Here is a 21,451-nt window from a genome sequence, read left to right on the forward strand (position 1 = left end):
GAGTAATGATAGATTAGATTAAAACATTTTTAATATTTCACCTTTTGACAGCAATGCTAGCCTCAATCTCACATTTGATAAGACAACAAAATGCAATACAGTGAACACAATCATTTACTAATCCATAAAGCTTTGAGACTTAATATAAAAACGCAGGGTAGCTAACTGATTTCACTAACATAAACTAAAATATGTTAAGACAATATTACATTTATTGATCAGCCTAAACAAGAATCAGAGATGAAAGACTGATAAATTATGTTTATCATTTGCGCTTTTCACCAGTCTTGAACATTCCAGTCTTCTTCAGATAAATGGTCAACAGTAAATTTTAAGGGATAAGAACCTTCACTCCTCTCCATACACTGTAAATATATCTACAGCCTTTCCGTCTGTCTCAGGCATAAACAGCAGGAGATGAGCGTAGTGTGTGAGATGTTTGTCTATACAAGGGTCCAGTGGAGATGGAAGACAGATGTCTGATGTATCTTCGCAGATGTATACTCACACCTTTGTCACAGATTGTCAGTTGTGGCTGAGCAACGTAAGAGGTGAGCAATAGGACATTTAAGACAACCCCTCGGGTTTGGATATCTCATGTGCTTCTGTCTGTCATATACCATGACTAGCAATGAAATTTAGTGCTGTCGAAAGACAAGATTTTCAAAGAAGTGAATAACTTCAGTCTGTTCCTCACACAAAGTTATCATATAGCTATATTATCATATAGCTACATATTACCATATGGACTACTTATGATTCTTTGATCATATTTTGTTTGGAGCATGAGAACCCCTGGTCCTCATCTACTCAATTATTTTCATAATGCTAAACTTCTTTGGTGTTCCACAGAAGGAAGTATGGGTTTGGAACAACATGAAGGTGAGTAAACGATCTATGAACTTTAATGTAGGATGACAGAGTTTGGGCCAAGATTCACTCTTTTAAAAATCAGAGATGATCAGAGAGATGAGGTTTTAAACACGTTGACCTTATCTTCATGGTATATACAAAGAGCCTGACAAAAAACTGAATACACAATAATCCTGAATACAAAACCCTATCCTCCAGAGCAAACATGTTGAATGTATTTAAACTCATTGTATTGTAATTTATTTGGCCTTTACGCAGTTTCCCTACTTCTGTGGCTTGTTTGATCGCATGAACACAAAGAATCTCTCATCATCGCTGTTGAACAAAGTTTCGACGCTTCGCTACACTTGAATGATCTGAATAGAAAATATAAGAGTACATTTAAGTCTATGAGGCCTGTTTAATGTAAGGATGTAATCCCTTACATGTGTCTGGCACTCATTTTAGAGAATAAATCGATGCGTCATAGCTCGGGGAAAAGGGGGGATCGGAGTTGGGAGATTTTCCAGAACCCCTCTGATCCATTCGACTCTATACGTCTCAGCTCTGTTTAAATGACCTCTTTATATCTTTCCCGCCCTTTTACTGCTATCTTTTCTCCTTATGTTTTTTCACTGTCTTTCTCTTTTGGCAAAGGAGCTTCCTCAGACATTGGAACAAACACATGTCCAGATGCGTAAAACAGGGCTGGACTGAAATCCATTGTGTCTTCACTGACGCTGCAGCTGTGAAGTCAGTCCCCCTTGTGTATGAGTGTGTGCGGGAGAGAGAGTGAAAGAAAGTGCGTGTCTAGGAGAATGATAGAGAGAGGGTCAAAGAATACGTGTGAGTTTGTGTGTGTCCATGAATTCAAGCTGTGGTCGCCAAGTGTGGGAGTAAGTGGGAGGCAGGAGTCCACCAAAACGCATTCCTGCCATGTTAGGTATCACTGCTTGGGGAGTATTATGGGATGCAGTAAAATAGTCTTGCTTTTAACACACCCTGCAAAGCGCTGCGCAACCCACAGAGCAATCGGCTCAATAATAAAACAACTCCAACAATACAGCGTTCAATGTTTATCATTTGCAGAAACGTTTTTTATTGTAACTGACATTTTGAAGAAAATAAAAATACACAGAATACAAGATCTTCATTCAAGAATGCGTCAATCTGTTATGTGTGGACGGTATCCTTTTTAAAACTGATTTGTGGTCAGATTTCTTCCTCCCTAACAACGGCTGTGGTTTGGCGTGCGGATTGGGTGAGCCGGTTCCAAATCAGTATAAAAACGTTGAGCGTGTACGCAGCTGTTTCATCTTTGAGGGCTCATTTGCAACAGGTCAAAATGAGATAAATTATAACTTAATATTGTTCTGTATGACATTCTTTGTTATGGCTTGTCTCCTTTTATAAATGTTAAGGTTTGGGATGTGAGGGTGGTGAGAAATTGTGTAGCTGAAAATCATGTCAGCAGTTTGGCCCACGTCATAAAAGTTTCCTTGTATTTTTTGGAGGGGGATTATAGGCTTTCACAGCTTAATCAATGACCAGTTCTACAGTTTACACAACAGCAGTCCAGTGGGTGAAGCTGGTTAACGATCAGTTTAAAGGTGTTTTGTCAATAAGGCGTTGCAGATGCTCCAAGAGAGATTCAGAGCTCTCATAGTGCCCTCTGGTGGCCTCTTGCTGCATATCACAAAACCGGCACAATGATGCTATTAAAGTGCCTACTGTCCAGCCATTCACGTGGGCACTGCGAGAGAGTCTACAAAGCTGAAGAAAAGGGTTAGTCACATTTAAAATAAAAGTACTTTTGTTCATAATAAAACTGATGGAATTTATTATTACAATATGAGCATGTCTAACTAACATGATTTAATGTGATTATATAAAGTATTAAAATGACTGATACTAGTATTGAATAGACAACGAATGTACAGAACAATGAATGCCACTGTATAATTATAGTTCTTCTATATCCATTTGTAATGATTCAGTCAATAAAACTAAAAATCTAGATCTTTCATGCAATAATAGATGTATCATGTCTAGTCAGTAAAATCATGAACCATGTACCCTTTGTTTAAGGCTTGTGTCTGGAAGGTCAATGCATAGCTCTGAAGCTCCTTTCTGAGACGCTGCAGCCCACAGTAGAGCACACTGCAGTTCCTGAACCTCATGGCTTTCCTCAGCATGCATCTTTATTACACAAGTTAGTGAGCCATTGTTCACATGTGTTCCCAGTGTTTGCCTAACATTTACCAGTAAGCTGGAAGCATCACGCACAGCATTTTCGAGTACGCCTTCTGCGAAGTTGTTAGCATGAATGTGTACCGATGATGTCAGCTTCACTGCATCAGATTTAATGCTGTCAAATTCTGATTTATCATTACAGCAGCTAACAGTTGTGGCTTTGTTGGACTGTGTTGAGTCTTTACACAAATGCGTGTTGGAATATGTCTCTTTTTCCCATGGCTGCTGTTCTGTTGCTTGGCCCAAAAGATGTGGATGGGTTCCATGTTTAAGCCCACCCTGTTTTAGCATAGCAAAAGCATGAACCACAGCATTAATGATTAGCTCGCTAGCTAAAACTTGTATCTCTTCTGCTGCAATGCTAGGTTTTTGTTGAGAAGCTGACAGTGGGATGGCATTTCGCTCTCTTCTTTTTTCTTTCTCTCTCGCCATGGCCTCTGCTAAAGAAGTTTTGACAGTCTCATCCGCTAGTTGCTCAGCAATAGCACATACTTGTTTATTTCCTTCTATGTCATCAGTGGTAATAAAATGAAGAATATCTGCGGACAGTTGCGATGCATAGTCAAACAGCCTGGGAATCTCATTTTGAAGTCCACCATCATTAACTTCTACAGCCTTCTGTTCTTCTTGGCCTCATTGCTTACCGCACTCCAATGACAGCGAGCGCATTAGTCTCATCATGAAGTCTGATTTGTCAGTAGGGGTGTCAGTCCTTTGGTTCTCCAATAAGGGCTGCATCTGATCTTTGGGGGTTGGAGGAGGGGGTGAAGGAAGGAATTCTTTAGCCAGCCCCCCTTTTAGCTTCCTTGAGAAACTGTCTCGACTCTTTAACATTTCTGGAAGTAAAGGGGTACTTGGAGGAGCGTCAGGGTATTCAATAGAACCTAGAGTAACCATTCTCTTTAAAGAAGTGGCATATACCGAAGAACCAAATTTGTGATCATATTCCTCCATCTTTGTGTCTGTTTCCATTTCAGATGTGTCTTCATCACAGCTGTACCCTGAGGGGAAGGGTACAAAACCTCCTTCCATAGTTCTATTATCCTTAGTTGGATCAGACTGTTCACAATGTTCAGCGATTTCTTCCAAAGCTTTGTAACAAGCTTGTAATGTTAGCTCCTCAGCCAACATCTCCACGCGATTCCTTCTCATTGTGACAGTTTCTCGTGGGGCAGTTAGATTGTTGTCAGGATGGTAGTTCACACCATGTTCAGTTGATGGGGTTGCTCCTCTCATCACAGCTGAATCTAAAATAATTTTGGCTGTCATTTGCGCAAAGTGATGAATGGACTCTCTCTGCGCATTCCAATCTTCTATTATTTTTCTATTGCTATGTTTCACGTTCTGTTCAGATGTTGAATCCAATAAAAGGCTGTAAGCTTCCAGAGTGGTTTTAATAGATGAAGGGTTATAAGAAGGTTGTGGAAATGAATTTCTGTTGATTTCTAGCTGTGTGGAGTCCTGAGAAAGAGAATTGATTATTTTATTTCAAGACTTTATTACTGTGGCTGTTTTATGTGTAATATGCTGTTTGTATACTTTCGAAGGTCTGTACTTACATTATTGTGAACAGACTCTGAAACAGCGACTAGATCACACAATTTAAATGAGCTACACAACCACTCCTCATGAATCATCTGAAAAAGAGATTTATTAGCCATGCAAAAATTGATCTTGCAGTGCCGGTTAAAGGCGGTACATTGATAACTATTGGTAACTATCGCAATATATATATTTTTCGATAGTGTATCGACAGTGATACCTCTACTATCGATAATTTTTTAAAATCATGTCATATAAATACGGCCAAAAGTAATTGGAAGCGAGCGAGCATGGCAAAAAATATAAGAACGCTTCGAGCTCTCAGAGCTGATGTGTGGGTGTTATTTGGTTTTCAAAATAAGTAATGGAGTAATGAGTTATATAAAAGAAATGCTGTTTGTAGGCTTCGCAAGTCATGACACAAGTCACTTGGCTACTGCAGTGCATTAGACAAAACGTTTATTAAGAAATGTAACAATGACATTTATTGTGCTTTCACGGATGTGACACCAGCGCATTTACAGCACAGATGAACCAGGGGTTTTATACTGCCCATGTTCATTGTTTTAACTGTAATGCACCACAACAGCCAAGTGACTTGCGTGAGCCACCTTATTCCCCTGTGCTACCCACTTGAGGGGAGCAATCCACAGTTTGAGAACCCAAACCTCTGATCTAAAGGTCCATGCATCACACATCAATCATGGCCACTCTGCAGAGGTAAGGGATGTTTTTACACTTATCCGTACAGAAAACCCCAGGTGGTGCACAGCATGTTGTATTTCTAGCTCTATTTTTTACATTTTCTATTTAAAGTATTGCAATATATCGCAAATGTGTATCGTATCGAAATACATAGCAATATATTGTATCGTGACCCATCTATAGTGATATGTATCGTATCGGGAGGCACTTGCCAATAAACAGCCCTACCTGCCAATGATATTAAAGTGAACTTGAGGCCGTGATTCTTTGCTAGGAGGAAGATCTAAAATGAGGATTGTGTAATCCTCTTCTGGGGTAAAGGATATTGTTCAATTATTGATCAGTACAGAAGAAACCGTCAGAATTATCCTCTGAAATAAAGTGCCATCCAGCCTTCTCTATATACAATATTTTATCCATAGGTTTTGTCAATCAGTTTATTATAGCTATGTGTTGGATTGGTGGGCCCTGAACATTTAAAGGGATAGTTCACCCCTAAATTAAAATTCTGTCATCATTTAGCTCAGGTTGTTCCAAATCTGTATACATTTCTTTGTTCTGCTGAACACAGAGAAAGATATTTGGAAGAATGCCAGTAACCAAACAGATCTCATCCCTCATTTACTGCCATAGTAGGAAAAATAAATACCATGGGAGTCAATGGGGGATGAGATCTGTTTGGTTCCATCCAAATATCTTTCTCTGTGTTCAGCAATACAAAGAAATATATACAGATTTGGAATCTGAGGGTGAGTAAATGATGACAGATGAACTGTCCCTTTATGGGTGAACTGTCCCTTTAAGATTTTATGCTTCTAGAGGTCAGGCATGAAAATGAGCAGAGAAAAATAAGCTTAAAACCACACAGATTCAGGGCCATCTCAATAAAAAACAATGAAAGTAAAACTGATCTCAGATCAGCAGAAACTTCGAACTCTGAAAACCACAGGTGATCACCAGATGAGTTGCTCTCATGGTTCCAGGAACTAAGTCATGTGACAGACAGGAAATGATGGTGGGTGTTGATAGACTAAAAAAATCTGAACTTGATGGTGCAGTCAATGTTTCCATTTCCTTGAGAAAAGGTAGTTATACACTTGTGATTTTAGATCAATGACATGGTCCAGCATTTACCCTAAATATTAAGAGAAACGTCAGATAAGAGGCTTGTGAGGGAATGGGTTTAAGCTCTGATAAACATCATGCTATTTCGACATATATTTTCAGTTTGGCTTTGAATTATAAATCACACAGGAAGTGGGTTCAAGATTAACATTTTTTTTAAAGAGAATTGAAAATATAATGCCTACTGGGCAGAGCAGGAGAGGACATCACCTTGAAGAATATTTGGATTTGTAATCTATTACTATTATTGACATATAATTATGATTCTGTGTCTTTAATAAACCAAATATGATTGAGATGTTATGCGCAGTAATGAAATATGCGATCATATTGATTCAGGGTAATGCAATGCTGTTTGCCTGCCAGAGGAAATGATGTTATTATACCATTTCTCTGTTTTCACAACATCAAACATCTCAGAGTTAAATTAAATCTGCCCTTCCCCTGTGTCGCAATCTAGATAAAAGATTTTGGGAAGTAAAAGCACATGGCTCGTGAAACTCATTAATGCCTTTTGTTTTTACTTAAAAATCGTTTACTTAAAACCTAATGCAGAGATCACAGGCCAGACATTTTGTTTTTGAGCAGTCATGTATTAAATGTCACATTTTAGCATGGTTTCAAAATGACTTACTATGCGGTTTCACAATCATAATCCCATGACATAATTGAATTTATTTTGCACGTAATAAATAATATATTAATCTGTTAAAAAAGTATGTAGGCAAAACAGGCATGTAAGCTTTTACAGTAATTTAAGAGAAGTAAAAATTAAGTAATTTCATCCGAAAATGTGAGAAAAGTTTTTCAACATCATTGGAATAAAGGTATAGTCTGTTTAAGAATAAACATTTCATACATATTTTCATACCTTGCTCAGGAAAATCAGTCTAACAAGTTCAGCTCGTTTAACCAAAGTACGTTAGTTACGCTAGAGCTACAGTCAGTTTGCAGACTTTACTGACTTCCTCTGAATGCAGACATGCATGCGTGTGTGTGTGTGTGTGTGTGTGGTGTGTGGGCGGTGGGCGTGGCTTAATTCTCATGACGATAACAGCAGTATGGTTTAAATAAGGGAAGTTAATTCCCCATTTAAATGTGTATTAAAGCTGTTACAACTGTGTAATTTTCTAATAAATAGATCCCAGTTGGTGATATAATTCCAAAGTCACCTCTACGCTGCTCCTCCACACGTTTCCCATTCCCACCCGCGTTCACTCGCAGACAAAACAACGTGAACTCGCTTCCTATTGGTTGCCAGGGTGGGTTTGAAAATTCTATTGTTACGCCCCTTAACAACGGCATCCTGCCTCGATGCCCATTGGCCTCGAGGTCAGTGCAGTTAGCCAATCATCTTTTTGTGTGCAGTTTCGGATGCGCGCAGAGTTGCAGACTGTCTGTACTGGGATAACTGGGCTTTTGTTTGTGAATGTATGGACATATTAAAACGCCACTGTTTTGATTAAAGTTGTTAAACGCATTGGAACAAGGTAAGATCGATACAATATAGTTTTGTACTTTCGTATTGTGCACGCTGTTCTTTGCTACTAAAGAACTTATACAGTAGGCTACTGCTAGTTGCATGACCGTTTTGAAGTATTTACTAGAATCGTAGAGATACCTATTATAGAAACATTTTGTAGACATATCAGTGTGACTTTACGCAGCCTTGTCAAAAATCGCGCGCTTTTGTGTTTCTTGTGTTATTGTCACATTATTACGAGCTGTATGTTTGTATGAGTCGTTACATGTAACAGATCATCATTATATCTGTTTCCTTTTGTAGCAGCGGAGACACGTAAACCAGCTATAAGATGCCATTTTCAAGAGGAAAGAAGCCCACCACCAGCAAAATCCCAAAACTTAACACCAAAGGATTGGAGAACCAGGTAGACAACCGGAGTATATTCAGTGATGTAAATAAATTACAGCTTTACCAATCTGAATTGAAAACGTAAAGGTGTTTCTGTTGATGTTTTTAGCTGGATGGCCCCCAAACCAAGCGCTCGTCCACTTCTCCTAAAGGGGCTCCTAAGAAAAGGACTGCTTTTGTGGATATTACCAATGTGAGGCTTCCATTCAGATTTTAAATATTTGTGTGTACATACCCTTTAGCTTCAATGCTTTCATGTTGATTTACTAGCCTGTTTGTCAGTGCTTTTGGCCCCTCTGTTTGATGCTGATGTAAATCCAGTAAGTCTGAAATGTATTTGTGTCATAACCCACTAACACAGATGGGTTTACTTAAATAATGCAAATCTTCTGCGAATGGGCACATATTTTGCATGTGACCTCCTTAAAAATGCAGTTAGGTCTAGCAATAAAGTATACACAATAGCAGGAGATGTCTTTCTTTATTAACTCAGACGGGCACTCCCTTGGTGGGTCTGGGTTTCCAGGTGAGGTGCTCTCATATGTAAATTGTAATGATAGCTCCATTATCAGTTGTCTAACACTGATGACCTTTGCATCAGATCAAACCTATCTGATTGATTTAGTGTTTTACTAGATTGTTTTAACCTTAAAGTGACAGTTCACCCAAAAATGAAAATTCTGTAATCATTTACTCACCCGCAAGTTGTTCCAAACCTGTATAAATGACTTTGTTTTGCTGAACACAAAGAAATTTGGAATAATGTTAGCAATTTTCAGTTCTGGGACAGCATTGACTACCACAGTAGAAAAAAATAGTGTATAGATTTTTTTCATTCTGTTGAATTTAGGAAAGCAAACAGTTCTGGGGCACCTTTGACTACCATTTAATTTTTCCTACTATAGTAGTAAATGATATCCCAGAACTGAAAATTGCTAGCATTCTTCCAAATATCTTCCTCTGTGTTCAGCAAAACAAAGTAATTTATACAGGTTTGGAACAACTTGCGGGTGAGTAAATGATGACAGAATAAAAGTTTTGGGTGAAGACATCTTGACTGTAGGATCAAATCCATCCTTTGGTTTCTAAGTCTTGCAAATGATTGTAATAACAAAACGCGTTTAACGTGTAAAAACATTGATTTGGTCCTTTAAGAGAAATTATGCTTATTAAAAAATGCACTTCTTTTTAAGGCGCACAAGATTGAGATAAGCAACCCCATCAAGAAGAAAGATCCCACCAAGAAGGTGCAGAAGAAGACTTCAGTACTTGCAAAGAATGATGCCAATTTAAAAAAGTAATTGACAAATTGCTCCTTTTTTCAGGTTTTTGACTGATCAAGAATCTTGAAAATATGGTACATGGTCAGTATTTTGAGCACAGTTTGCAGATTACCTTTTTCACCCTCAGACAAGCCGAATTCAGTTCAGAACAGCAGTCTGAGGAACTGAAGAATGTGGAATCACCTGTTGAGAAACAGGAAGGACCTTGTTCAGAACCTTCACTTCCCAAACGCCTTCAGCCCCCACAGGTAAGTCTCTGGTGTGCTGCTCTTGTAAAATCCTTACAGATTTTCCATGAATAATGTAAAAACTAATATCCATCAGTAGGGCTGTCGCGATTGGTCGATATAATCGACTTCGTCGACACTGATAATTAGTCGACATCTATTTTTTTGATTGTTTTATATTATTTTACCTTCAAAATTTAGGAGCCAATTCCAGTCTTTGTCCGTCAAAAAGGAGCAAACACAGCTAATGACTGCGGCAGACCACTAAACCACACATTTGTCATGACTAGGGATGTAGCAATCATATTTCAATTACCGTTAAACCGTACCAGTGTTACGGCTTGAAAAACCATCCAGCATCAAACAAAGTTATCAAGAGTATAACGTAGATGCAACATGAAACGTGGGTTTTGTTCATTTAACAAGGAGAGTAAATCAGGAGTCCGGAGTATTGACATTCGGAATAAAATAACGCGAGACATACCTATTTAGTCACGTCTGCTCCTGTGAGTTTGTGATGAGAGTGCTTCACTAAATAGGACTTTAATCCAAAAATTTGCACATTTGTGGAAATGTAGATATATTGACACACGTTTACTTCAGATCTCTTTATACAGACCCATCATTTCTATTCATTTTTTCATTAAATGATGTGATATGACGAGTTTGAAACTTCGTTGAGCTTGTTTGTTCTGCTATGAGCACTGTCTTTGTAGTGATTTTTTGTGGAGGGAAAGATGTGGGCGATTTATTTCACCTCCGCCGGCATGTCCTAAACATCAACTTGGCACTATAAATCTCTATTTTTCAGCATTAAATAAGCAAATTTTGCCAAGATGTTTTCAGAGATGACAGACAAGATGTTACAGAATCATAATTTAAAGAAAACCCAATTTTGACCTAATTTTTATTTTGGAATATTACTGAAAACCTCCCTGTGCGACATCCGACGGGTTTTCCCCAGATGGCATCACCTCGACTTTCATCCGTGCATTTAGATATGATTGAATTTTATACAACAATATGAACAATATAAACACGATGATCATATGCCAAGTGTTCATGTATGTTCTCTACATTAGTTATTGTGGCCGGTCTGCTTTATTAACGGATTTTCGTTTGCTTTGCTTGAGCTTTTAATGCTTTTTGTTTTTTACCCTTTTACTCAAACTCTGCATATTTTCGATTAAGAAACTCAGGATATAACGTAGGATTGTTGCGAATGTAACTTATAAGTAATAGGCCCATGTCGACGAGTAATTCATTGCTGAAAATGCCATATCTTAGCCTAATATCCAGTGATTTTTGTTGAATTTGTTTTGCAGTCCCAGCATGCACAAATATACTGGTTAATTATATTTCATTTTGACACCGCTGTGTTCTATTGTAATTTGTACTGAGGCTTTGTTCATTTGCACTAAACAGCCCAAACAGTTAGCTATTAATTATTTTCTTTTGACAATTTATATTTAGCTTAAAATGGCTATTGCATCCTTTTTTAAAAATAAAAAACCTCATTGCTGCTCGTCATTCTGCCTTTATCAATAATTACAAATAAAAAAGATATATGTTTCTTTAAAACTGCTATCTTTGTAATTTAAATGTAAAATTGTTGATTTTTGGTTTTATTATTATTCGTTTAGATTAATCGATAGATTAGTCGATATAAAAATAGTCGTTAGTGGCAGCCCTATCCATCAGAAAATATTCAGTTGTTCCAGAGTCCTGCACTCTACTTTGAAAAACAAAATGGTTGTCTGGAGGGGTTTGAAAAAATCCCACAGGCTCATTACACCCCACCGAAAATCTTAAATCTGAATTTCAATATAAAATGCTAATTTAATTAGGAATCACTCTTCAAATCCTTCCTGCCAGGGCTCATTCCATTCTTGAGGAATTTTGAGTTTTTAGCAAGAATTAATTTTTTTCTTGTTTACACAACACGCAAGAATCTTTACTTACATTCTAATTAAATGTTATCCTCTGTCTCTCAGATCCCTCCAGAGTTTGACATCGATTCTGAGCACGTCAGCGATGCCACACACGCACCAGAGTACGCCAAAGAGATCTTCGACTACCTCAAGAATAGAGAGGTTGGTGTAGCATTTGGTATCTTACAGGTAATGAAACAAAGGTATAAAGCTACTGCTGTTCATTTCTTTGATTTTAGGAAAAGTTTGTCTTGCGTGACTTTATGGCTGATCAACCAAATATGAACAGCAATATGAGAGCCATTCTAGTTGACTGGCTGGTTGAAGTTCAGGTGAGTGATTTGCCAGTTTGACTTTGTACAAGTGATATTCTTAAATTTTAGTGAGTCTGGTGAAAGGTTCTGGTGTCATGGTTTGGTTGTGGTTTTGAGCCACTGATAGGACTGTGTTCTTGTTCTGAATTCTGTAGGAGAATTTTGAGTTGAATCATGAGACTCTGTATCTGGCTGTGAAAATCACGGATCATTATCTTGCCGCGAGTCAGACCAAACGGGAGGCTTTACAGCTCATTGGTTCAACTGCCATGCTCATTGCCTCTAAATTTGAGGTAAGGCACATGCTCTCTTGTGATAGTGTCATTCCCTTAAGTTGGTTTTGTAGGCTCAGACGTAATTGCAGTTATCATACTATATCATACATATTATCTCACTCCTAAAATATACCATAGAAACATTAATTTCTTAACAAATCTACACATACTTACAAATGAAGTAAAAATAGTTTCATTTTTTAAATTAAATATATTTATGTGTGTTCAAAATTCTGTATAATACATACTATATGTAAAAAGTACACAATAAACAGCATTGAAGGTATTCCATTGAATTTTGGCATTTAGTATCTCATGCAATTTGCTCAGGATGTACTGTATATGCACATTTAAAAAATGTAGCATCAGTAGGGATTCCTTGCATATGGAAAACCCAGCATCTCGTGTGTCCTGACAGGAGCGGGCTCCACCTTGCCTAGACGATTTCCTTTATATTTGCGATGATGCCTACAAGCGCTCCCAGCTCAACGCCATGGAGATCTGCATCCTGCAGACGCTGAACTTTGACATCAATATTCCAGTACCATACCGTTTCCTCAGGCGTTACGCCAAGGTTGGAATGAACACGCACACACACGCGCACGCACGCACGCACACACACACACACACACACACTCACACACACACACACACACACACTGGAGAGACAGGTCGAGCTCAGTCATGCGATACACACCACTGGATTAACATCCAACGTGTGTTGGTCAAAATCAGAGAGACAATGCACAGGGCTGTGTGCTAGATGGGCTCTTTGTGTTAGTTGAAACTTGTTGCTGTGAGAATGATTCTACTTATTCGCAGCTGAATTAATCAAGCTTTAATCAAGGCTCCTTGAATGAACTTTTCCCAGCTAAATGGCTGGTTTTACAAATAGCTATTTTTGCAAGAAAATTGTTTTATAATGTGCATTAACAAGCAATATCATTACAGTTAATTACAAGTATGTTAAAGGACTTAATTAAATCACTTGATGAGTACAGTTTTATTCTTGATTTTTTCTTGTTTGTGTGTCAAGGCCATGAATTGTGATTTGCTGCTGCTAGTTAGTTGCCGGGTGTAGTAAGGGGACAGCAATTGATTGGGCAAAAACCTCATTCATTAAAATTGTCAATGTTTTTTGCAGAAGAATTACTGTACTTGGTATGTGTGTGTATATGCTAAAAGGGACATGATGGATATAAATAGACCATAATGGACATTTTTTTACAACTCATAATGGCAATAGATAAAGATTTTTTTCAACAGAACCTCTGACCCCGGGTTACCAATTAAACATTCTAGGTTGTGTGTTTTATTACTATCCCATAAGCCAGTAGGGTATTCTAATTTATATTTATACTATATAGATTATATTCAACTGCTATGGCCCCCGTACACCACTAAACACACAGTCTTTGATACTAACCAGTGGGGTTTTTGTGTGTGTCTGAGTAAGTTTGATCTTTCTTCTTGAGCGTATGGAGACTGATTTTTGGCTCATGGTGTTTGTGATTGACCTTCTCTCTCCTCCCTGCAGTGTGTGAATGCAGGTATGGATACACTGACCCTTGCGCGGTTTATCTGTGAGCTGAGTTTGATGGAGATGCAGTTTGTTCCTGTGAGAGCATCTCTGCTCGCCTCTGCCTGTCTGCTCATCGCCCTGGTTACCAAGGACTTAGGAGGATGGGTATGTGTACACCTTTATGTTTACACAATAATGGATCACATGAATTATCCAGTTTATTTGCACAATATGCAGCTGTGTCTTGATTATTTTTACCTACACAAACTTTCCAGTGTATTCAGCAGTTGCAAATAAACACTGTTTAGTTTTATTTATAAGCTGTTTTCTTAAAGAGCAGGTTTCATGAATCTCATAAAATTTCAGTGTGTAACGTTAGCTTTCCTTCAAATTTTACGATCTGCAAAGTTGTTATTCCAAAAAGTCCATGATAAATTAAGATATTGGCTTCCAAAGTAAGGAGTCGACTCCGAACCGCCCAAACAAATCGTTAGGCTTTCGAATCTTTTGAGTGTAACATCGATACGTCACAGTGTAACGCATCAAGCACAATCACCGCCTTCCCGCGAAACAGGAACACTCTGACCTGCCCACTAGCACTTCAGGTAGTGTTGCGTATACAACATGTCGAGGGGACGCTGTGTTTTGTGCTGTGAACGCAAATGTACTTTGTTTTCGCTGCCAAAGGAAGACGATGTGAAGGATCAGTGGATAAATTTTTTTACCCACGATACCACTGCAGTACAATTCCAACCTTGTGTAATGTGCTCGTCATTTTACCGACGACTGCTTCTCAAATTTTGGCGAGTTCAACACGGGATTTGCCAGCCGCTAGACCCTTAAAGATAAGTCAATACCAACTTTATTTGGACTAACAAGCGTCTCAGAACCACAAGCTGTAAGTATGGTAAATACGTTATGTGTACATGTTAAATTGAGTGCTTACAATATACGTTAAAGTAATTGTGCTAATTCGTGTAGTATATTTAGTACAGCTGTAAGTTTCCAGGTAAACAACGTATAAATTAACAGTGTTACAGTTTTAATAATCCAACTCTTACCTAATAATGTGGCGGTTATTGTAGACTGTTGTCGTTCTACATGTCGTAGTATTGTACAAACTGTATCCCTTTATCGTTTAGTCACGGTAGCACTTTGCAAACGTGTCTCACATTATGGTTTTGTCAAGTGTGCAAAGTTTAGCTGTAGTCACGATCCCCTTCAAACAAAACGGTTTGCTTGACATTATTTTAAAAACGGACTGCAGCACTATATCATTTTATTATGTAAAGGTGTGCGCATTATCTTTGGAAGCTCTCGCTAACTTGCTCAGTTACTCCTCTCTGTATAATCAAAGTAATGATCAACTTTTGGATAGAGCCGTTGTTGTTCTCCCACAGCTATGACGAAAAAAGATCAACAGAAAACAATAGTCTGAATGGTTTATGAAGATAAAAACTTGTGATATGGTAATACTGATGCCATTTTTACACACAGCGTCTTTGTTTACAAAAACCTTCCTGAGATAAGAACTGTAGTAATGGGCGTTTCGTTTCTGACACGCAGTGTATGAAGAAAGACCAATCACAACTGATTGGGCCAGTTGGCCAATCGGAGCACACTGGACTCGCGGTAGGGAGGAGCTTAGAGAAGCGGAACATTTGAACAGCTTCGGAGGAATAGTTTAGGGATGTTTGAGAAATGGATAGATACTAAATGCTTATTTTAAGAAAATAGCACCGTTTTTTACCTTTGATGCATTTGAACATGTTGTTGGGGACTCTAATACAACATTAGGACACTTACAAAAACCTTGAAACCTGCTCTTTAAAAATGTCCTCTGAAGGTCAAAATGACTGGTATTAATTAGGGCTGTGACAGTGGCAGTTTTTTACCACCGGTGCCCTAGTATTAATATAGTTGGTCCTCTCGCTGTATAGGGTTTATCAGGACACACACACTTAACACAAATAATAGTGGATTAGTCTGTCATTTAAGTGACAGTGTCCTTTAAGACCGTGACAAGGGTGTTATAGGTAATGAGAGCGATGCTGGTCGGTGTTTACTGATGTTTGAGTAATTGGTTCGTGACCTGTTACCAGGGTTGCCAGGTCCAAGAAATATTTTCAGCCCAATGACCCCTCAAAACCCAGAAAAAGGAATGAAAACTAGCCCATTTTTTTCCGGTGTCAAATCAAAGTTAACAACTGCCAAAAGATGTTTTCTATTGCTATATTTACTTATGTGAAGTAATATTTACTTATGAGGTTTCCTAGGTATTGTATACATATTGTTTTCTGTTGAACACAAAATATGTTTTGAGGGATTTAGGAAAGCAAACAATTCTGAGTCACCTTTGACTACCATTTTAATTTTTTCTACAGTCAATGATGCCCCAGAATTTTCAGTTGCTAACATTCTTCCAAAATATTTTTATGTTCAACCGAACGAACGAATATACAGGTTTGGAACAACTAGAGGGTGAGTAATTCATGACAGAGTTTTCATTTTTATGAAAACATTATGAAAATATGAAAGTAGCCCAAAAAACCCACAACCCACGGCTCCATCATTTTCCCCGCATTTTGAAAATAGCCCAAATTGTGCGGAAAACCGCAACCCTGGCAACACTGCCTATTACCACAAGTTTTTTTCACGTGTTAGCATTTAAACAGACTTCTAGGATTTGCTCCCCTTCAAAAAAAAAATATTAGGCTGTAGCTACATCACAGCCATTAACCATGATTTTCTTGGTTGGTTGCAGGTGGTATTAGTGGGAGGGACTTTCTCAATAAAAAAGCATTCAATTGGACAAAATCTTAGTACAAGATGAATCATTAATATACTTTGTCTACTGTACTACCAGTAAATATAAATATGTATTTACTAAAAGTGAAGTCAAGGTTTTTAAAGCACTTTATTTGCACTTTTTTTTTTTTTTTCGCTCCGTGAAATATTTGGCACGCGTAGTAAAATCATATATGTAACACACACAACACAGATCTTCACTGATTTCTCGGATAGATGCTCAATTGCTTGTGAAGATTTTGACTCATGTCCCACCTTGTTTGTAGACACCATGTCTACAGTTTCACTCGGGATACAATGTGGAGGATCTTGCACCTGTGGTCACGAACCTCCATCAAATGCTCAACAGCCCACCGGACAGTAAACTGGCAATCATCAGGAGCAAGTATGCACACAAGTAAGTCCCAAGTTTTAGATTCTAATTCATTTTCAATTCAAGTATGATTGCATTTTAATACTAGAAGGGGGCAGTAAACCAGTAATGTGGAACTGAGCCACTGCTAAACACCTCACAAACACAAATCTCTTTATCCTGTAGACTTCTCTATAAAGACATTAAACGTGCATGGTCTTTTACCATGCTTATAGAATGATTGCTTATGCTTTGTGCATTTCTGGTTTGTTTATTGCAACAAGTTTATTTAGAGAGAGGGCTATTTCACAAACCATTTCTTCAACAATTTTACAACAAATGTAACATTTTTATGGTCTACGCTAATTAACTTTTAATGTTAGTTTTGTAAACACTTAGTTTGGTTAGTTGATTATGTTTGAATTTTTTTGTCAAACCTGATACCATATTGACATCTATTCTGTACATATATAAAGTTCCTGCTTCCTACAGCAGATGTTGAGGGTTCATAAGTGTTTAACTAATGAATAAATTTGTTTATATTTACATGTTTTAGTTATTTATGTCTTTCTTAATCTTAATGATCTTTGTTTTAGGGTTTTCTTTGAAGTTGCGTTAATCCCAACAGTGAGTCTGGAGAAGCTGGAAGGGTTTTTGAAGTAACCTGAGGAGATTATATATAATGTTTCAAATAGTGTAAATAATTATATTTAATGTTGTATTTTAAGCTTTTCAAATAGTGTTATGTGTGTATGTGACCACAATGTATATACACTTTTTCATGTCTTTTAACACAAACCATGCTATTCTGCCTGTAAATGTAAAAATCATTTGACCAGAACAGTAACTTTTTACTGTCCCATAAACGGATGAAGTATAAAACATACAGTATATGTTCATTTTAAGTGCTGTTACTTCAACTGCATTGTTGATTTTTCACCATGTACATACAATGGTTCATTTCATTGGTGTTCTACAGCATTGTAGTTAGCCGTTTCTGTGAGTTGGACATGTTTGTCCTAAAATCACTTTGACAGTGTGGACAATAAAAAAAAACTTGTGTCGAAGATTTGAGCCATCCCTTTTAAAGTAAACACATTTGTATTTATTAAATATTACATTATTGTAATAATGCAGTATTGCAGATTTACCAGTAGGAGGCAACATCCTCCCAAGTCGACTTTCACAGTATCAAAAACGTGAGACTGCATTCAACCACATTCTTCGCATGTCTCTTCAACCACCCTCAATCTTTGAACATACAGAAAATAAATAAACTACCATCACACTCCTCCACAAACTCAGTGATCTCTGAATGTAGGAAGCCACTCTTTATCTAACTAGATTTAAACGTCTGACGTCTGTTGGTCATTTTGGATGCAGCTTGAGTCACAGCTTTGAGCTGGTCCAATCCATCACGGCCAACAGCGAACAACAAACATATCCGAGCCTCCGCTGGAATTTGCTTTTTCATGTGATCCGAGAACAGTTCATCTAGCTCTGTTTCTCCTGTTTGGTTTAGATTAGGATGTGAAATGGCACAGTTTTGGATGAGCCAAAAACAGTGTAACCGCTCTGTCTCCTGTGAAATAACAGTGATCGTGGTGCATATTGAGAAGGCGGAATGCTGATTGCTCGTCCTCTGGGCTTTAAAGACTGTTGTTTTTAATCCTCATTATTACATTCCACTCATTCATGTTTGTCCGTGGTTTTCCATTCAGCGTGCTTTCCATGCACGATGCTGTGAGCAGACAGATCCTTTGATCACTGGTGGATTGGTTCCTGGGCGTTGTCTATGCGCTTTTGAATCCTGAACTCATAATTTGGTCAGTCTGACTGTGAAATCCACATGCAAATCTTATTAGAAGTGGCATTGCATTTGTTTACTGCTAAATGCATTTATAATCAGCAAAGCATCTGTGATTTTGAACATTTGAGGATAAATGTTTGTGGTTACTCCATTTATTGAGATAAAAAGGCCAACACATCAAGCTGAGGGAGTATGGAGATGTTTGTTATATAATTGGTATAATCCTGCCAGCGTTATGCCAGTTTATAAAGAGGAAGTGTAAATGTTGAAACAAAGATCATGTGGTGTCCTTGAGGGAAAAATAAAAACTTGCCATCCTACGCTGAGAACAATTAACTGAAGTTAATAGCAGACATTTTGCAGACATCTTAATGTATTCTGTGCGAATCCGCTTGTTAAAGCAGTGCTATATCAAATAATTGTGAAATTATACATGACCTTGAGCTCTTTATCTTATTGTTTTGAACTTATGCCTCTCCTATGGGGCGTTAGTTGTACTCTCATACGCATTCCGTACCAAACCTCAGGTTTATCTCTGCAAAAGCAGGGGTGCAATATTTGAATATCCTTTTCTTAACAAAATTTTCGGTAAATTTCTCTGGCGCTCCCAAGCCAGTTGACTCGTATCCACGATCGTTACGCTCCAAACAAATGCAGGAGAGCGTGAAGCGCAGAGGCAGATAAGCTATTTGAGCTGCCATCTCAGGGAACAAACGCTTCGGATAGCAAATTGCCTCAAAGAGACACGCGTTTACCTTAGCTAGCTAACTGCATTTGGAAATTCATTACAGTCAAGCTATGAAAGCAGGCTGTAGGCTGCGTGTACATGCCGCTCTGATGGGACACATAAACATGGCAACTGCATAACAGCAGGCAGCAAACGTGTTAGTAAGAGGTGAAAAGGACCACACTAAGAGCATGATCACAATGTGACTTTTGCTGTACTTCTCACTAATGGATGTATTATATGCCTCTGTCTAATGGACTCACTTGTAAATATGAAGGAAGGTCAATGATGTGTATCCAACATCATCTGCCCTGCACATCTGTCTCCATGGTCCGTGTACTTAGCGGCCAATGGATTTTCCTTTTGAAATTAGAAAACCAAAATCGGGAATCAAGCTTTTTTTCTTTTTTGCGTTGATTATAGAAACCGGGAAACGAAAAAAAAACCTGTTGTCCAATTTTTTCAAATGTGTTTGTAAATGGTAATCGGGAATAAAAAAAACACGTGTGAAAATCCTATGTCTCTATTTGTGCAGTTTGTTTGTAGTGACCCGGAAGCGGAAGCTATCGAGTAGTATGATTAACCGTTCTGTTGATGTCTTTGGAACATGTCGTTGCAGGAATATGCAGGTTTTATTACAGAAAAAAGAAAAGGTTACAACACGAACACAAAGGCCACCCCATGTTAAAGCTTGAGTGATGCAGTAGTCATTATTATCAGTGATAAGCAGCAACATCGGGGTTATTCTGAGTTATTTGAATATAAATGATCTGCATGGTGTCTTGACCCCAACATATTTGTCACCTACTTTTGCAGAATTAGCCATTCTTTTTTTTAATAATGCATGTGTTGTTTTGCAACAACAGATGGCAAAACAATACCATGGTCCAAGAAATGTTAGGCATTAAAACTACAGAACTGTGAATTACACTACAATTTGATAGTGGTATACATATTATAGAGCTGTGAATTATATTATGAGCTATTTTGTTAATACAGCATGAACTGCATTTATATGCATCTATGGCCAAATACAAAGAAGCACAGATCACTTGGACGCATATCTATGTCAACAAATGCACACTTTCCAAGTCCTATTCAAAAATGTATAGGGTCATTTGTATTGGCAACTGACATTAACAGTGCAACTACAGTATATTCACAGTAGGATTTGCTTTTACAATGCACTCCTGTTCACATGAGAATCATACCCACAACAAATATAAGTCATGGTTCAGGACCACCCCCGAACTTAGACATCCAGCTACATCAACCTTAACTTAAGTTTTAAATCAAAGACTCTGTAAGATGAATGATACAAATAGAGTTTGACAGTGAAAGGTTATAACTTAAGAATATGTCCACATGCCTCGCCCACCTTGATTGCTTCCGCTTCCGGGTCGGTACAAACTGCAGAAAATAGAGACATGATTTTCACACGTGTATTTTAATTCCCGATTACCATTTATAAACACATTTGAAAAAATCGGACAACGGGTTTTCGTTTCCCGTTTTCTATAATCAACGCAAAAAAGAAAAAAAAGCTTGATTCCCGATTTTGGTTTTCTAATTTCAAAAGGAAAATCCATTGGCCGCTAAGTACACAGACCCTCCATGATGATAATTACCAGAGCACGTGTACATAAACAGAGGACATTATTTTTCAGAGGTTGCTCTTTCATAGCTCAGGAGATTTGATGTTGTTGGAGATACAAAAAATAATTCATTGGGATAACTCAGGATTATTAGTTGCACTGACTTAAAACAAGTACTGTAATTGGAGATACAAAAAATAATTAATTGAGGTAATTTAGGATTATTAGTTTTCTTGAGGGGTACAAAAAAATTATGC

General features: G+C 37.8%; 2 protein-coding genes across 4 annotated transcripts; one reads left to right on the top strand and one right to left on the bottom strand.

Annotated features, from left to right (window-relative positions):
• Positions 1-1,926: 1,926 nt before the first annotated feature.
• si:dkey-171c9.3 (uncharacterized) lies at positions 1,927-7,449 on the bottom strand. 2 transcript variants are annotated; one of them, XM_057344852.1, is made up of 4 exons: positions 7,349-7,449; positions 4,665-4,742; positions 2,929-4,566; positions 1,927-2,625 (listed from the first exon to the last, which is right to left on the bottom strand). In XM_057344852.1, the coding sequence occupies exons 2-3, from the start codon at positions 4,740-4,742 to the stop codon at positions 3,739-3,741; spliced, it is 906 nt and encodes a 301-aa protein (XP_057200835.1). In that variant the 5' UTR covers positions 7,349-7,449; the 3' UTR covers positions 1,927-2,625; positions 2,929-3,738. The 2 variants fall into 2 exon arrangements, with proteins under 2 accessions (XP_057200835.1, XP_057200753.1); XM_057344770.1 differs by lacking the exon at positions 7,349-7,449 and having other exon boundaries at positions 4,665-5,926.
• A 403-nt stretch (positions 7,450-7,852) lies between these two features.
• ccnb3 (cyclin B3) lies at positions 7,853-18,496 on the top strand. Of its 2 annotated transcripts, none has more exons than XM_057344085.1 (12): positions 7,853-7,967; positions 8,264-8,366; positions 8,460-8,543; positions 9,544-9,647; positions 9,761-9,881; positions 11,855-11,953; positions 12,031-12,123; positions 12,261-12,398; positions 12,799-12,954; positions 13,918-14,067; positions 16,977-17,107; positions 17,659-18,496. In XM_057344085.1, exons 2-12 carry the CDS (start codon positions 8,292-8,294, stop codon positions 17,723-17,725), a joined length of 1,218 nt encoding a protein of 405 aa, XP_057200068.1. In that variant the 5' UTR covers positions 7,853-7,967; positions 8,264-8,291; the 3' UTR covers positions 17,726-18,496. The 2 variants fall into 2 exon arrangements, with proteins under 2 accessions (XP_057200068.1, XP_057200150.1); XM_057344167.1 differs by having other exon boundaries at positions 8,267-8,366.
• Positions 18,497-21,451: the final 2,955 nt, after the last annotated feature.

The sequence above is a fragment of the Triplophysa rosa genome, linkage group LG1, assembly GCF_024868665.1.
Source record: "Triplophysa rosa linkage group LG1, Trosa_1v2, whole genome shotgun sequence".
Taxonomy (NCBI): domain Eukaryota; kingdom Metazoa; phylum Chordata; class Actinopteri; order Cypriniformes; family Nemacheilidae; genus Triplophysa; species Triplophysa rosa.

Coding starts and splice junctions, on each gene's coding strand:
- si:dkey-171c9.3 (XM_057344770.1), bottom strand. CDS start 4,766: ATGGCTAATAAATCTCTTTTTCAGATGATTCATGAGGAGTGGTTGTGT. Junction 4,567..4,664: donor CAGAGTCTGTTCACAATAAT/GTAAGTACAGAC, acceptor TCTCTTTCTCAG/GACTCCACACAGCTAGAAAT.
- ccnb3 (XM_057344085.1), top strand. CDS start 8,292: ATGCCATTTTCAAGAGGAAAGAAGCCCACCACCAGCAAAATCCCAAAA. Junction 8,367..8,459: donor CCAAAGGATTGGAGAACCAG/GTAGACAACCGG, acceptor TGATGTTTTTAG/CTGGATGGCCCCCAAACCAA. Junction 8,544..9,543: donor CTTTTGTGGATATTACCAAT/GTGAGGCTTCCA, acceptor CTTCTTTTTAAG/GCGCACAAGATTGAGATAAG.